The sequence below is a fragment of the Oncorhynchus mykiss genome, chromosome 19 (assembly GCF_057628025.1).
Source record: "Oncorhynchus mykiss isolate SJ-2025 chromosome 19, ASM5762802v1, whole genome shotgun sequence".
Lineage (NCBI taxonomy): Eukaryota > Metazoa > Chordata > Actinopteri > Salmoniformes > Salmonidae > Oncorhynchus > Oncorhynchus mykiss.
This window is the reverse complement of record NC_143040.1, coordinates 35075857-35093309: the sequence shown is the minus strand read 5'-3', so window position 1 is coordinate 35093309 and position 17453 is coordinate 35075857. Positions and strand designations below refer to the sequence as shown.

The 17453-nt window shown below is 43.3% G+C and overlaps 1 protein-coding gene across 8 annotated transcripts in view; it reads left to right on the top strand.

The window, feature by feature from the left end:
• The window catches only part of foxn3 (forkhead box N3), a 113067-nt gene that overhangs the window by 26749 nt on the left and 68865 nt on the right, over positions 1-17453 (top strand). For 4 of the 8 annotated variants that reach the window (XM_090210819.1, XM_036954501.2, XM_090210817.1 and 1 more), the window contains exon 2: positions 12745-13388. In XM_090210819.1, coding sequence (XP_090066945.1) covers positions 12762-13388 — 627 coding nt within the window. In that variant the 5' untranslated portion in view covers positions 12745-12761. Of the gene's footprint in view, positions 1-10107; positions 10384-12744; positions 13389-17453 lie in introns of those variants that run through there. The other 4 variants (XM_090210820.1, XM_090210818.1, XM_036954500.2 and 1 more) reach the window with 2 other exon arrangements.

Below are 17453 nucleotides of genomic sequence, written 5' to 3'. Positions count from 1 at the left end.
GGAGGAGGTCAGAGAACTGGCAGTGTGGTGCCAGGACAACAACCTCTCCTTCAATGTCAACAAGACAAAGTAGGTGATGGTGGACTACAGGAAATGGAGGGCCGAGCACATCCAGATCGACAGGGCTGTAGTGGAGCAGGTCGAGAGCGTCAAATTCCTCTGTGTTCACATTACTAAGGAATTATCATGGTCCACACACACCAACACAGTCATGGAGATGGAACAGGAGGCTGAAGAAATTCGGCTTGGCCCCTAAGACCCTCACAAACTTTACAGATGCACCATTGAGAGCATCCTGTCAGGCTGTTTCACTGCCTGGTACGGCAAATGCACTGTCTACAACTGCAAGGCTCTCCAGAGGGTCTGCCCAATACATCACTGGGGGCACACTGCGTAACCTCCAGGACATCTACCGCACCCGGTGTCACAGGAAGGCCAAAAAAATCCTCAAGCACCTCAGCAGTGTATGCCAACTGCTTGGCATCCGAACACAAGTCGCTACAGAGTGTAGTGTGTACAGCCCAGTACATCACTGGGGCCAAGCTCCCTGCCATCCATAACCTCTACACCAGGTGGTGTCAGAAGAAGGCCCTAAAGACTCCAGCCACCCAAGTCAAAGACTCCAGCCACCCAAGTCATAGGGTTCTCTCTGCTACCGCACGGCAAGTGGTACCGTCTGGGACCAAAAGGTTCTCAACAGCTTCTACCCCCAAGCTATAATACTGTAATATAATAAAATAAAATGGCTACCCGGACTATTTGCATTGAGACTCCCCTTTGTTTTTACACTGTTGCTACAAGCTGTTTATTATCTATGCATAGTCACTTTACCCCTATCTACATGTACAAATTACCTTGACTATCCTGTACCCCTGCACATTGATTCTCGATGGTGCAGCCGTAGAACCTTTGAGGATCTGGGAACCCATGCCAAATCTTTTCAGTCTCCTGAGGGGGAAAAGGCGTTGTCGTGCCCTCTTCATGACTGTCTTGATGTGTTTGGGCATTGATAGTTTGTTGGTGATGTGGACACCAAGTAACTTGAAACTCTCAACCCATTCCACTACAGCCCCGTTGATGTGAATGGGTGCGTGTTCGGCACTCCTTTTCCATGATCATCTCCTTTGTCTTGCTCACGTTGAGGGAGAGGTTGTTGTCCTGGCACCACACAGCCAGGTCTCTGACCTCCTCCCTATAGGCTGTCTCATTGTTGTCGATGATCTTACCCAACACCTGTGTGTTGTCAGCAAACTTAATGATGGTGTTGGAGTCATGCTTGGCCACGCAGTCGTGGGTGAACAGGGAGTTCAGGAGGGGACTAGGCTCGCAGCCCAGAGGGGCCCTCGTGTTGAGGATCAGCATGGCAGATGTGTTGTTGCCTACCCTTACCACCTGGGGGGCGGCCCGTCAGGAAGTCCAGGATCCAGTTGTAGAGGGAGGTGTTTAGTCCCAGGGTCCTTAGTTTAGTGATGAGCTTTGTGGGCACAATGGTGTTGAACGCTGAGCTGTAGTCAATGAACAGCATTCTCATGTAGGTGTTCCTTTCATCCAGGTGGGAGAGGGCAGTGCGATTGAGATTGCATCATCTGTGGATCTGTTGGGAAGGAATGCAAATTGGAGTGGGTCTAAGGTTTCCGGCATGATGGTGTTGATGTGAGCCATGACCAGCCTTTCAAAGCACTTCATGGCTACCGATGTGTGCTACGGGGCGGTAGTCATTTAGGCATGTTACCTTCACTTTCTTGAGAACAGGGACTATGGTGGTCTGCTTGAAACATGTAGGTATTACAGACTCAGTCATGGAGAGGTTGAAAATGTCAGTGAAGACACTTGCCAGTTGGTCCACGCATGCTCTGAGTACACGTCCTGGTAATCCGTCTGGCCCGAGGCCTTGTGATTGTTGACCCGTTTAAAGGTCTTGCTCACATCGGCTACGAAGAGCGTGATCACACAGTCATCCAGAACAGCTGGTGCTCTCATGCATGCTTCGGTGTTGCTTGCCTCGAAGCGAGCATAAAGAGTCATTTAGCCCATTTGGTAGGCTCGCGTCACTGGGCAGCTCGCTGCTGGGTTTCCCTTTGTAGTCTGTAATAGCTTGCAAACCCTGCTACATCCGACGAGCGTCAGAGCCGGTGTAGTAGGATTCAATCTTAGTCCTGTATTGACGATTTGCCTGTTTGATGGTTCGTCTGAGGGCATAACGTGATTTTTTATGAGTCCGGATTAGTGTCCCGCTCCTTGAAAGTGGCAGCTCTAGCCTTTAGCTCGTGCGGATGTTTCCTGTAATCCATGGCTTCTGGTTTGGATATGTACGCATGGTCACTGTGGGGATGACATCATTGATGCACTTATTGACTGTAACATATTCCAGTCTGTGCTTGAAAACAGTCCAGTAGTGTAAAACTTTAACCTTGTAAAATTGGCATTTTGAGTAACTTTGATATTTGATGTTTGGAGAAAATTAACAATACTGAGCAGGAGGTGTCAACCCATGGTGTCAAAAACACTTTGGAATTTGGAGAAACGTGGAAAAACATAATATTCTGCAGTGAGACTGTGTTTGTGTTTGTGAATGTGTATGTTTGTGAAAGTGGGCAAGTGTGAGTAATGTACGTATGTGTATGTGTATGTGTGTATGTGTTTAAAAGTGGTCATTGCTCTGAGCTATAGCCTATCTCTCTGTCCTGCTCAGATAAGGAGAGTGGATAAAAGACAGCCGTGCATTCAGCAAATTACTACCTCTTCCACTTCAGCTGCACAGCCAATGACCTTCGGCCTCTAGCTCACCCCTCTCCCCTCCGCCCCTCTCCTCCCTCCCCTCCCTTATCTCTTCCCTCCCTGCCTTTGTGGAGGACTAGCAAAGCTCTAGTTTGTTGTTGTTGCTCAGACAAAGACACTGCAGCAGCACTTTTGATTCAAACACAGACACAGACGGCGTGAGTGAGTAAATGCAAGGTGTTGAGAGAGAGAGGCAAGAAGAGTGGAAGATCGAAAAGATAAAAACAGTGAACTCTTTCTCTTCTCTCTTCCCTTCTGTTTGTTTTCCCCGTGTAAACATGTGACGTCATCACAGGGTGCTTTTACGGAGAGTTACTGGTGTGTGTTTGTGTCAGGCCGCTGGCCCTGCGCCAATCAAACGAACCAAGGGTCGGCACTCGTCCGACAGGTTACTGGGGAAAGACATGTGACACCTGCTCAAGGGTCAGTTACAGAAAAGCACACACACTGGCTCCACGCTCCTCTGTCAGGTAAACATAGGGCAGATGAGTCAAGACTTGTCTGAGGTTGAAGCAGGTTTCCCAGTGTGTGTGTGTGCTTTCACTCAGTCACATTGCTTTGAGGTCACAGGGTGTTTTGATGAGCGTGTTGTGGATGTACGCATGAGTGTTGATTTCACAGCAGTGGAAAGAAAATCAGGACGTGTTACCAGGACAGGTACTCAGAGCATGCGCTGACTAACTGCCAAGTGTCTTCACTGACATTTTTAACCTCTCCCTGGCCCAGTCTGTAATACCTACATGTTTCAAGCAGACCACCATAGTTCCTGTGCCCAAGAACACCAAGGTAACCTGCCTAAATGACTCACGTCTGTAGCCATGAAGTGCTTTGAAAGGCTGGTCATGGCTCACATCAACACCATCATGCCAGAAACACTAGACCTGCTCCAATTTGCATTCCGCCCCAACAGATCCAGAGTGTATATGAGCAAGGAAAGAACCCTAAACTCATGTCCAGGTAGGGACTGTTACACTCTGACTTTTCACATGCTTTCTAAATGATGATAATAGGTACTGTAGTCAAGCTCTGGAAGTATATCTGGTTTATAATGACTGCTGTAAAAGGACATTTACTGTAAGTGTATCTTCAAGTACAGGGTGGCTGTTTTTTCTCTCACTGACCGCAGTGGGTTAGTCATAGGAGTGAACTAGTGTGCCTCTCTCAACAGCTGAAAACAAACACATTTAGACCTGTGTGTGTGTGTGTGTCACACCAGGGATAACTATAGTTCGATAGAGTTCAGGCATAACTGAATGAACAACAGAGACAGAATGCAATGTGGAATGTTATTAAATAGTTTGGGGTATGGCCTTTGTCTCTGGGGAATGGTCCTCGGCGCCAGATACTGATGACAGGTAGCCCTTTGCTGGGCAGCTGGCATCAAACCCCCCACTGGGGGAAAGGCATTGTGGGGAACGTGCATTATTGTGCCATGCTTATAGGTCAAAGGTAAATAGGTGAATAACATTCCGTGCATGGCTAATAGGAAGAAGAGAAGAACGAGACACTATGCTGAGGATGATACATTTGTATTCATTCCCACTATGCCCGTAGTATAGGAAACAGAATGAATTATGTTATTGCTGCTTGATAAAGTTAAATGAGCATTCAGACCAGCCTTCCTGTTTGAACTTTCATAAACAAAAATGTTAACTATGCCTTGTGGAAAGTAACTACTTTGGAGGTGATTACAACTATTCCACCCCCCAAAATGTTTTACAAACTTTTAAAAACTATTTCAATACAAATCTCAGAAAGTGACTACTTTTCAAAACTATTTGAAAACAGATCTCAGAAAGTAACAACATTTGTAAACTATTTGAATACAGATATGAGAAAGCAATTACTTTAAAAAAACATATTTGAATATAGATCTCAGGAAGTGACTACTTTTCTGAAACTCTTGAATTTGCTGCTTTCAAGTAATGGCAGGGCTGTATCTGGAACTGTATGTTGCTGTTAGAAATATAATGAATAGAGCTACTATTCCAATCTATCTGACAGTCATATTTGATCTACACAACACGTTTCTATCTGAACATGTTGTAAATGTCCCTTCTCCTAAATGTCTATTGCCACAGGTGTACATAATCAAGTCAAATCAATTAACACATAGCCTGGTTCCTCTCTAGGTTTCTTCCTAGGTTTTGGCCTTTCTAGGGAGTTTTTCCTAGCCACCGTGCTTCTACACCTGCATTGCTTGCTGTTTGGGGTTTTAGGCTGGGTTTCTGTACAGCACTTTGAGATATCAGCTGATGTACGAAGGGCTATATAAATAAATTTGATTTGATTTGATTTGAATTAACCAATTATATTTTATTGATAAGTATAAATACGTTGTGACGCTCAACTACTGTATGACTCTTTCAACATGCCACTGAAAAGATCGAAAGCTGCAATGAAATTAATGATACCTGAATATAGTGTAGAGTAATTCAAAGCCATTTGCAAAGATTGCTAACAGCAAGTTGGATGCTTAGCAAAAACAACTTTGAACCTCTTTGTCCAACTGAGGGTAAGTGTTCTTGTTTCAAACACACACTATACCATCTTTAAAGCGATGGTTCTCTCAGAATACAAACTAACATGATTTTCATCCTACCTTTTCTGTAGCTGATTCAAAGCGGCAGTTTTCGGATATGTAGTTTCCTTTCAACACTTAATAGCCATATTTTGTTAGTGCTAGCATTCTCAGTAACACTTAACATTACACTGGTCTTGTGCCTGTGTAATTGGAGCATAATTTTATTAGCATGTCGCACAATACCGTGCTAATTGCATTTTAATTGCATAGCAATGAGCTGAGAGTTTTTGTAACGCTTCCTCTTGTGTACAGTAGTGACTGTGACTTATTTCACTTAAGTAATAACTCCTTTATCATTGATGGAAAGATCTCATGATGCCAAGAATAGGGGTGTTAACGCCGGTGTCCTGGCTAAATTCCCAGTCTAGCCCTCGTACCATCATTGCCACCTAATCATCCCCAGCTTCCAAATTGGCTAATTTATCCACCTTCATCTCCCCTGTAACTATTTCCCAGGTCGTTGTTGTAAATGACAATGTGTTCTCAGTCAATTTACCTGGTAAAATAAGGGTAAAATAAAAAAATTGAAATAAATATCATGCAATTATATAGCAATTTCCAAAGTTCTATGTTACAACAATGTTGCTATCATAATAAGCAAACTACATATGTAAAAGAACTTGATGTCAAGTCTTACCGTATTACCTTATGTCTTACTCATTATGAAATTATATATGTTACTCATTTCGAACATGGAAAAGTGCTCAACTCTAATGTTGAGGTGATGTCCCCGGTGTATTTAATTCTTGGCTACAGGCTATATTAAAATTAATATCTAAGAGCCCTCCAAAAACCATATGCTTATGATCATATTTTTAGACCAATTCAACTAATTGTTGTAGTTTTTGGTTCTTCGTCAAATACAGTTGAAGTCGGAAGTTTACATACACTTAGGTTGGAGTCATTAAAACTAATTTTTCAACCACTCCACAAATTTCTTGTTAACAAACTATAGTTTTGGCAAGTCGGTTGGGACATCTACTTTGTGCACAAGTAATTTTTCCTACAATTGTTTACAGACAGATTATTTCACTTATAATGAACTGTATCACAGTTCCAGTTTGGTAAATTCCAGAAAAGGATGTCATAGCTTTAGAAGCTTCTGACATCATTTGAGTCAATTGGAGGTGTACCTGTGGATGTATTTCAAGGCCTACCTTCAAACTCAGTGCCTCTTTGCTTGACATCATGGGAAAATCAAAAGAAATCAGCCAAGACCTCAGAAAATAAATTGTAGACCTCCACAAGTCTGGTTCATCCTTGGGAGCAATTTCCAAATGCCTGAAGGTACCTCGTTCATCTGTACAGACAATAGTATGCAAGTATAAACACCATGGGACCACGCAGCCGTCATACTGCTCAGGAAGGAGACACGTTCTGTCTCCTAGAGATGAACCTACTTTGGTGCGAAAAGTGCAAATCAATCCCAGAACAATTGCAAAGGACCCTGTGAAGATGCTGGAGGAAACAGGTATAAAAGTATCTATATCCACAGTAAAACGAGTCCTATATCAACATAACCTGAAAGGACGCACAGCAAGGAAGAAGTCACTGCTCCAAACCGCCATAAAAAGCCAGACTACAGTTTGCATCTGCACATGGGGACAAAGATCACACTTTTTGGAGAAATGTCCTCTGGTCTGATGAAACAAAAATATAACTGTTTGGCCATAATTACCATTGTTATGTTTGGAGGAAAAAGGGGGAGGCTTGCAAGCAGAAGAACACCATCCCAACCGTGAAGCCCGGGGGTGGCAGCATCATGTTGTGGGGGTGCTTTGCTGCAGGAGGGACTAGGGCAATTCACAAAATAGATGGCATCATGATGGAGGAAAATTATGTGGATATATTGAAGCAACATCTCAAGACATCAGTCAGGAAGTTAAAGCTTGGTCGCAAATGGGTCATCCAAATGGACAATGACCCCAAGCATACTTCCAAAGTTGTGGCAAAATGGCTTAAGGACAACAATGTCAAGGTATTGGAGTAGCCATCACAAAGCCCTGACCTCAATCCTATAGAAAATGTGTGGGCAGAACTGAAAAAGTGTGTGCGAGCAAGGAGGCCAACAAACCTGACTCAGTTACACCAGCTCTGTCAAGAGGAATGGGCCAAAATTCACCCAACTTATTGTAGGAAGCTTGTGCAAGGCTACCCAAAACATTTGACCCAAGCTAAACAATTTAAAGGCAATGCTACCAAATGCTAATTGAGTGTATGTAAACTTCTGACCCACTGGGTATGTGATGAAAGAAATAAAAGCTGAAATAAATCATTCTCTCTACTATTATTCTAACATTTCACATTGTTAAACTAAAGTGGTGATCCTAACTGACATAAGACACAGACATTTTTATTAGGATTAAATGTCAGGAATTGTGATAGACTGAGTTTAATTGTATTTGGCTAAGCTGTATGTAAACTTCAACTGTATTTGGCAGCAATGTTTTATCATTTATTTTCAAATAACTTTTCGGAGATGTATTCAAAATACTTTCAAATATGATTTGTTTTTCTGAGACCTGTATTTGAATATCAATAGTTGCCTTTTAGTTGAAACTATATAAACTGTATTTGACTACTGTAGCTCTATTTTTTTTTTTTAAGTATGTATTTTCCAATAAAGTACAAAATACGACTATTTTCTGCCCAGGTCTGGTGTGTAGAGTATGTTTTATGTCAAAGGGGAAACTGAAAAGGTACACACAGTGCTGGTTGTTCTTGTCAATGCAAAACAGACATCACTTGAATACATTAGAAGTAAATCTATTGCTGTTTAAATTAGCTGGAGGACTACTTACTGTTAGTAGTATTTCTGAGTTGTCTTTACTAATTCTCGTAAACAGCTCCAAAGCCTCCAACGAGCTTCAGAAGTTTGCATTGATTGATGTGGTGTTTTATTCATTAGGGGTTAAAGGTAGACTCAGCAAAATGACGTTGCATGAGCAGCACCGCAGATATTGCGATGAGCAAGAGTCAAAGAGTATCTGTGCATGTGCATGGGTTCACTTCACGCTCTTACAATGTGGTCGCCACTGGACCAAAGCAGCAGAGAAGTTGAGCCTCGCACTCCAACGCTCGTAGTAGTTGCGGAAATGGACTCACTATGCTGTTGACTTTGAGCATCTATGTTGTATCCTGACTCTATCTTTAAGACAAAATAGAGAATAGAATAATAAGGCATAAAAAAAACATTTCCAATGCGGCCCTCACGTGTGCATGTCTGTTTGTGTGTGTGCGTATGTTATATACAAACGTGTCCATGTACTTCTGAAGTACTATCAGTAGCTGAGTTGAGTATTTATTTACCACTGGCATGAATAGCCTCCTTACACCCCCCCCCCCCCCCCCCCCCACACACACTTATAATTAGTCATGTGGTTGAGTGTGTGTGTGTGTTGAGGTGACAGTTTGGCAGTTGGTTGGGGGTATGAGAGGGGCAGGCTTGGTCTATTCAGAGGGGATTGGTCCTTTGTATTTGGCTAGGGGCCCTGGCCTGACCTGCAGGAGAGTGGTCTGCCATACTCAAAGAGACAGAGAATGGAGGGAGAGAGAGAGAGAGAGAAAGAGCAAGAGAGAAGGGGAGAGAGAGGTCATGTACTTTAGGTCATGTACTTTAGTATAGTTTGCTCTCCCTTTAATGTTTTTTTTTTGGAATGAGTCGAAAATTAGTGACGCAGTTATTTCTTGTGTAAACTGTTGGAGGTGTGTTTGTGTGTGCGGATGAGTTGAGTGTGGAGGAGTGTGTGTGCAAATGTTAACAAGTGAGAAGAGGAGTGTGGTTGATTAGGAATGTTCTAATGACTTCTCCCTGTCATGCTTCTTGATTTAATAACAATCACGTGTCACTATTTCAACCTAAATTACCCACAGGTCTAGTATCAGCTAGTCCTTCTCAAATCCTAACCTTCACTTGCAAAAGGTTGCATGTTTGAATCCTGATGATAAAAAGTTGTTTTTGCGATTTTTGTTCTAAGCCTATCCCAAACCTTAAACGTTACCTTAACCATTCGGAGTTAATGCCTACCCTTAAGATTTTGGAATGAATGCCTAAACTTAACCCTAACCTTAATAATTCAGAGCTAATGCCTAAACTTAACCTTAAACACTTCCAAATGTAACGTTTGGAACAACATTGAAATTTGAAGTTTGAGAAACATGGATGAACGACTAATTCTGACGTGAGACTGAGAGCTTGTTGCAGCTCCGGTCCAACTGACCTAAAGTCAGTTTGGAGTTTTACCGCCTAATGCAAGTGAAGGGAACAGTGTTCACTGTTGCCCCTAGTGGCCGGGTTTCCACATCATCCCAAAGTCCTCGGACATGGATAGAGGTCTAATACTGACTTGTATCACAGGTGACCTGGCTGCTGAACACATAGACCTACAGCATGAGTGAGGAGATGGTTATAGCCTACTGGTATGAATGGTGAAAATGTCCGTATTTAACCCACTATTATAAAATAAACCCTGTCTTAATTTAAGTCACTTTTAGACTGATTGAAAATGTGAAATGTTGTAACAGAATGAGCCTACAGCTTTACATAATGTGTTTTCTTTGGCAAAAACAAATGAAAGGCACTCTCGATTTGCAAAAATGAGTTTAATAAAATGATCCAGGGGGCAAGACTCCCAAGGCACATTTTAGCATGTTCTCCACCTCCTCTCCAAAACAAATGTTGATGTATTTGTACAGCTGCTATTTGTGCCCTAAAACACACTCGACTTCATTATGTTCACTTCTTTACTTTCAAGCTCAACACCACGCTTTGTGTGTGTGTGTGTGTGTGTGTGTGCACTGCCAGCCCCAAGCTTTGCCACGCGGTCATGTGTGGACTTCTAATTTGCTGACGAGCAACTCTGTTCTCCTCTCTTCACTTCCATGAGCCGACGAAACACACGCTCTCACACACACACCGTATGCATTGGGGACGGGGAAGAGCTCAAATAACCGCCGAGGACTATGATTTCTGACGGGACTTGGTTCGATTTGTCTCTGTAAACCTCGGTGTTTGATTCTGGGTGAGGATTACAATGCAGGATTGTAAAGTAATTTACGCAGAGGCGGTTGTTCCAAAGACGTGTTCTGTCTATGCCTCGCAATTCGTATATCGTCAGGTCGCCTAATGAGAGGAAACAGAGCTTGGCATCATCGTCGGGAATCGGACATTAATTTTGCTGTTACAATGTGTTGTTGGTGGGATCATTGTGGGATGGATGATTCCTCTTGACGAGTTAATCCTGTCACTGACCAATTAAATAGGCTCCATATCGCGTAGTCTACCAATCACAGTCGTAGGGTACATTTGTCAAAATACCCTAAATATAATCTACTTTCATTAAAAACGAATAGTATAAATGTACACTATATTGTAGCTTATTTAGGATGACAGTAGGCTAGGGCTATCGTTCTCCCAATGCCCCCCCCGTTATTTTCTATCATTATAGGCTTACTGTTTATAACGGTGCTTTGAAGCATTTGTATGACACAAGTTCGCAGCAGGCTATGCTCGGCTCCCACGGTTGGTTTTGAACTTTTAAACTATAGTCTAGCTCTTACGATCAACGTTTAAATGCCGTAGCGTATTCTCAGTTCAAATGTAGACTTGCGTACACCAAGACACGCAGTGAATAAACTGCCAAAATATTGACTTCTGTGCGCCTGTCATGTTGGCCAACTGGTTTAGATGGACCATTGACATAGGCTCCTACTACCTGTAAGGTTTGGCTGTGAACTACTGTATGGCATCAATGACATGACTTCGCTGCCACTCACCTGTGCGCAGTCAAGAGAAAGGCGAGTTTTAGAAATGCATTATTTATTTTTTTAAATGAGAGACAGTCTTTGGAAAAGGGTGATGCTCTCGCCGGGGCTGTGGTAGATAGACAATTCTGATAATTAGCTGGCCCCAAACCGAGCGCCCTCTTAACAAGGCAACCCCACACAATGACATTACCTCGACTGTCTGTCAGCTGCTGTAACATCATTTATTTTCCGCTTAGAAGAGGCTCCTGGGATTGTTCTTCCAACAGTTCCAAATTGGAAACAAGTTGTCCTCATCACTTGAGTTAGTGAGTAAACTATATAGTTTTTTTTATTTTTCACTTCTAAAAGTGATTAAAGAGTGCAATAGGCATAGGCTGCAATCTGTGGGAATGCTACCTGAATAATTACATTGCATTTGTAGTGCAGTGTAGGGCCTATCTGATTATCAATGTTCTTACGTGGGACGTGTCATCCCCAGAAGAGTCGACATTCCCGCAGCGCCTAGCCTAGTTCAATACACGATGAGCGTGGTGTGCTGGTGTGCAGCTCAACCGCTGTCTTTTGAAGCCATTTCAAGTGAAAACGGTATGGCGTTTAACCACTGGAACCGCAAGACGAACGCGTTTGCTTGCGTCTCTCATTTTTCTTTTAGGAAGACGAAATCAGCTCGCCGTAATTAAAGGGAGCGCGTGGTCCAATCTGGGTGCTGCGTGTTTACCATGGCGTGTAACTGTTAAACCGGCCCGGGTTTCAACTGCCTCTGGTGGAGCATGACTCGTTTTATAACAGGGGGAATGAGTGTTTTATTTTTTTCAGAGACTGCTGTGGTAAAACAAATCCTCAGATACCGGCGGATTAAACCATATAAACATGACTGTTACCTCAATTAAATACGCAGTGATGAGAACGAGAGAGATTGAGAGAGAGGGACAGATAGTATTGGGAATTTGAGAAAGGGAGAACGAAAGGAGGGGAGAAAGACAGAGAAAGAGTGAGGGAAAAGAGATAATGTGAGTGGGGAGAGAGTCACTCACTCACTTGATGTACAGTGTTTAGTGACAGCTGTGGGTAAATCAATCATAGAGACACAGGATTTGAAAGGTTGTCTGGTTATTTGAAGGTTAGGGCTACAATGGCCTGGTTATGTGAAGGTTGCAGATTAGTTATATGATGGTTATGACCTGTGTGTGTCATAGAGAAAGGCATCTGCAGTACTTGACTGTATGGTGGGTGTCTGTTTTCCACAGACCTCACTGCCTGAAATACTCTACATAACTCCACTGACAGAGACAGAGAGAGAAAGACAGAGAGATGGGGTTGGGGAACAGAGAGCGGTCGTGGACTTAAGTATAGTTTTCAGTATAGGACGGTAGTGTGTAAAGTATGTCAGTGTGAGTGTGTGGGATAAATGTGGAGTGTTTAGAAGAGTCAGGTTACATGAGGTATGTGTGTGTAAAGTTGTGTTTTCCAGCTAGTTCTGTGCTGTTATGATAGAATGATAATGACAACGATTATATAGTAACAATAGTAACACAAAAATATTTTTTTAAGTCTCTCTCTTTCTCCCTCCATTACCTGACTGTCTAACACTAACCCCCCCTCTCTCTGTCCTCCAGGAGTCTAGGTGGTGTCCATGGGTCCCGTCATGCCCCCCAGTAAGAAGCCTGAGGTGTCTGGCATTAGTGTAGCCAGCGCCAGCATGTCCCACCTCTATCAGACCGGCTCGCTGTCCCGCGCCCTGCAGGAGGCTGAGGAACTTGACCTGGTCCTCCCCGTCCACCTGGCCCTCCCCTTGGCACCCCTCCCCGGTGGGGCCGCCAAACCAGAGAAAGGCACCGCCACCCCGGGTATGGAGGACGAGGAGTTGACCAACCTCAACTGGCTCCACGAGAGCAAGAACCTGCTCAACAGCTTTGGAGACCCCGTGCTGCGCAGCGTCAGCCCTGTGGGCGGCGAGGGGGGTGGTACCCGCGACGGGGACCCCGACGACACCCCGCCGTCGCCGTCGATGGTGGGCGGGGACCTTCCATACGATGCCCAGCGCAACCCCAACTGTAAGCCGCCCTATTCATTCAGCTGTCTGATTTTCATGGCGATTGAGGACGCTCCGTCCAAGAGGCTGCCCGTGAAGGAGATATACAACTGGATCCTGGAACACTTCCCCTACTTCGCTAACGCTCCCACAGGCTGGAAGAACTCTGTCAGGCACAACCTGTCCCTCAATAAGTGCTTCAAGAAGGTGGACAAGGACAGGAGCCAGGTAAGAAGTAGGAGGAGGAGGAGCACACACAGATATTCATGTAGCACGCGCGCATGCACATTCACATGATTCATGCACATACAGTTGAAGTCGGAAGTTTACATGCACCTTAGCCAAATACATTTGAACTCAGTTTTTCACAATTCCTGACATTTAATCCTAGTAAAAATTCCCTGTTTTAGGTCAGTTAGGATCACCACTTTATTTGAAGAATGTGAAATGTCAGAGTAATAGTACAGAGAATGATTTCATCACATTTCCAGTGGGTCAGAAGTTTACACACACTCAATTAGTATTTGGTAGCATTGCCTTTACATTGTTTAACTTGGGTCAAATGTTTCGGGTAGCCTTCCACAAGCTTCCCACAATAAGTTGGGTGAATTTTGGCCCATTCCTCTGACAGAGCTGGTGTAACTGAATCAGGTTTGTAGGCCTCCTTGCTCGCACACGCTTTTTCAGTTCTGCCCACAAATTTTCTATAGGATTGAGGTCAGGGCTTTGTGATGGACACTCCAATACCTTGACATTGTTGTCCTTAAGCCATTTTGCCACAACTTTGGAAGTATGCTTGGGGTCATTGTCCATTTGGATGACCCATTTGCGACCAAGCTTTAACTTCCTGACTGATGTCTTGAGATGTTGCCTCAATTTTTCCATATCATTTTGCTTCCTCATGTTGCCATCTATTTTGTGAAGTGCACCAGTCCCTCCTGCAGCAAAGCATCCCCACAACATGATGCTTCCAGCCCCGTGCTTCCCCGTTGGAATGGTGTTCTTCGGCTTGCAAGCCTCCCCCTTTTTCCTCCACACATAACAATGGTCAATATGGCCAAACAGTTATATTTTTGTTTCATCAGACCAGAGGACATTTCTCCAAAAAGTACGATCTTTGTCCTCATGTGCAGTTGCAAACCAGACAGAACGCGTCTCCTTACTGAGGTATGACGGCTGCGTGGTCCCATGGTGTTTATACTTGTGTACTATTGTTTGTACAGATGAATGTGGTACCTTCAGGCGTTTGGAAATTGCTCCCAAGGATGAACCAGACTTGTGGAGGTCCACCATTTTTTTTCTGAGGTCTTGGCTGATTTCTTGTGATTTTCCCATGATGTCAAGCAAAGAGGCATTGAGTTTGAAGGTAGGCCTGGAAATACATCCACAGGTACACCTCCAATTGACTCAAATGATGTCAATTAGCCTATCAGAAGCTTCTAAAGCCATGACATATTTTCTGGAATTTAAAGGCACAGTCAACTTAGTGTATGTAAACTTCTGACCCACTGGAATTGTGATACAGTGACTTATAAGTGAAATAATCTGTCTGTAAACAATTGTTGGAAAAATTACTTGTGTCATACACAAAGTAGATGTCCTAACCGACTTGACAAAACTATAGTTTGTTAACAAGAAATTTGTGGAGTGGTTGAAAAAGTAGTTTTATTGACTCCAACCTAAGTGTATGTAAACTTCCGACTTCAACTGTATGCACTAGAGTTTGACAGGGGAACAGGACTCCCGCGGGATTCTGGCAGGAATGGGAGTGAAGTTTTAGAGTCAAGTTCGGGACAGGATCAACAGTCCACAGGAAGGCAGTACAGGAATAGTTATAAACAGAGTTTTTTGGGGCGGAAATATGTAATGCGTGAAGCATTTAATAAAATAAACCCACTGTAGGCTAGGCCTAATATTGTTTAATAAAATTAAATAAGGGTCATTTCCCCCCTCCCTCCAGCAGCTCACTATTACACCTCGCTCCAGTTGTAGCCAGTCACTATAGGCTACCTCAGACGCCAATCTACTGTCAGTAGGCTAAATGATGAAGCCTTCAATAGAGCAATTGCCACGTCTTGTTTCAGCCAAGGACCCATCACTAACGTTGACATTAGAGCCAAAGGAAAGAGTGATGTTTTAGGATTTTGATGGAGTTTTCTTTAACAATGACGGAACCGAGTACAGGCTTGTCATTTTTTATTTTTTTAATGCTGCTGTTTAATCAAATACGTTACCAATCGGATAGTGGGACAGGCGGCCGGAAGTGGCATAGCTGCTCTACTCCCAACAACTGTACCATCAAGCCCAATTGTTTGTATATTTCACTAAACCTGTGCCATCTGAGGTGAAGAGTGAAATAAAAATAGATTGACTTATACAGTACTACCGATTAGTAAAAAAAAAATACATAGCAAAATGTTAATTTTGTTCATGTGTTGTACACGTTCATACAGTTTGTGCACAGTGACTCGGCTGCAGACTCCAGCTTTATGCTGGCACTGTGCTGAGCAGACCATCCTGCTGGGGTCTAGGTCCTCATCCTCCAGCTTCATCTATCTACATTTAGGTCATTTTAGAATATGCTCTTGTGCTTAGCGACTTGTTCTCCCGTTCTCCCGTTAACTAAGACAGGTCAGACAACCACATGTCAGTCGCATATTGCATTGCTGAAATCATCATGTTCAATACTTCCTAAACAAACACAACAACTTGCATATTTCTGTGTGCAGAAATTAGCGCGGGATGGGAAGGGAGTGAATTGTCAAGTAATTGACAGGACAAGACAGGACAGGAATTCATTTTCGCTCCTCAACCTCTAATACGCACCTGCATGCGAGTACAAACACACACATGCGCACACACACAGACACAGACACACACAGACACACACACACACACACACACACACACACACACACACACACACACACACACACACACACACACACACACACACACACACACACACACACACACACATACACACACACACACACACACACACACACACACACACACACACACTTGCCAGAGTCAAGTACAGACAAACCCTATCCTGGTATCGCTGTGACATGTCATTGATGTTTTGTTTGAATTGTAAATTCCTGCACTGCAGCCAAACCTTTCTTGAAAAATGGACAAGTGTTTTTTCAGATAATTGCTTGATAAATTCATTGCTAATCACTTGCAGAGAGTAAAGTCCCATCTACGTGTCTTTGTTCTCCGAGAGAGATAAATCTGGTACATTGAAAACAAAGGAAACATTCTGTATGATGCAATCCTGCTCTGTGTGCATACATGCATGTGTGTGAACAGTGGCTGACATATTAAGTTACTATGCTTCTGGGAAGTATCAGATGTTCGTATGCTAGTAGTAAATTCCACTACTTTTACCAATTTCCACAGAACATTTTCCAAAACACATGTACTTGAAGAACATTGCAGATGCAAAGTTTTGTAACACAATGATGTTGTTTGTGCCGTCATTCGGTTACCAAACTTTGCATCGGTACTTGTTCTTCAACTAAATGTGGTTTTGTAACATTTTCAGTGGGATGTTGTTAAAAGTTATCCTTGTGCACAGTGTTTTATGGTTTGTGTAACTTTGCAATCATTTGTTTTTGTTTGAAATACGTTTTAAAGTGGGACAGCTGAGTCTCAGCATCATTCTGTTAACGTGGAATTGCCCCATACAGATATTTACTATGACGCCACAATCATCAGTCACTGACTGGGACTGGTTTAATAGATTTACTTGAGTACATTACTTGTGTGTGTGTGTGTGTATGTGTGTGTATGTGTGTGTATGTGTGTGTATGTGTGTGTGTGTGTGTGTGTAGGCATGTGCTTACATACATGCACGTGATCTTGCGTGCTTGTGATTTCTTGTATGTTGGTTTCTGTGAGTGTGTGTGTGTGTGTGTGTGTGTGTGTGTGGAACAGTAAAGCCCTTCCATGTGACTCACAGTTCGCTGCCATCTGCTTAGGGCTGTATACCTGTCTCCATGGCAACGCCACTGCCATTGTCATGGAAAGCCAGCAGTTGCTGTAGCAACAGAGAAACGTATATATGTGTGTGTGTGTGTGTGTGTGTGTGTGTGTGTGTGTGTGTGTGTGTGTGTGTGTGTGCAATACTTTTGTTCAGGCATGTTTTTATAAAGTTCATATTTTATGAATAATATTACATGGATCTGTGTGTTTTGATTTGTTTTGTGTGTCTGTGCACTTGTGCGTGCTTGTGTGCATACTAGGCATGCATTCACGCACGCGCACAGGTGTAGCACGCATAATGCA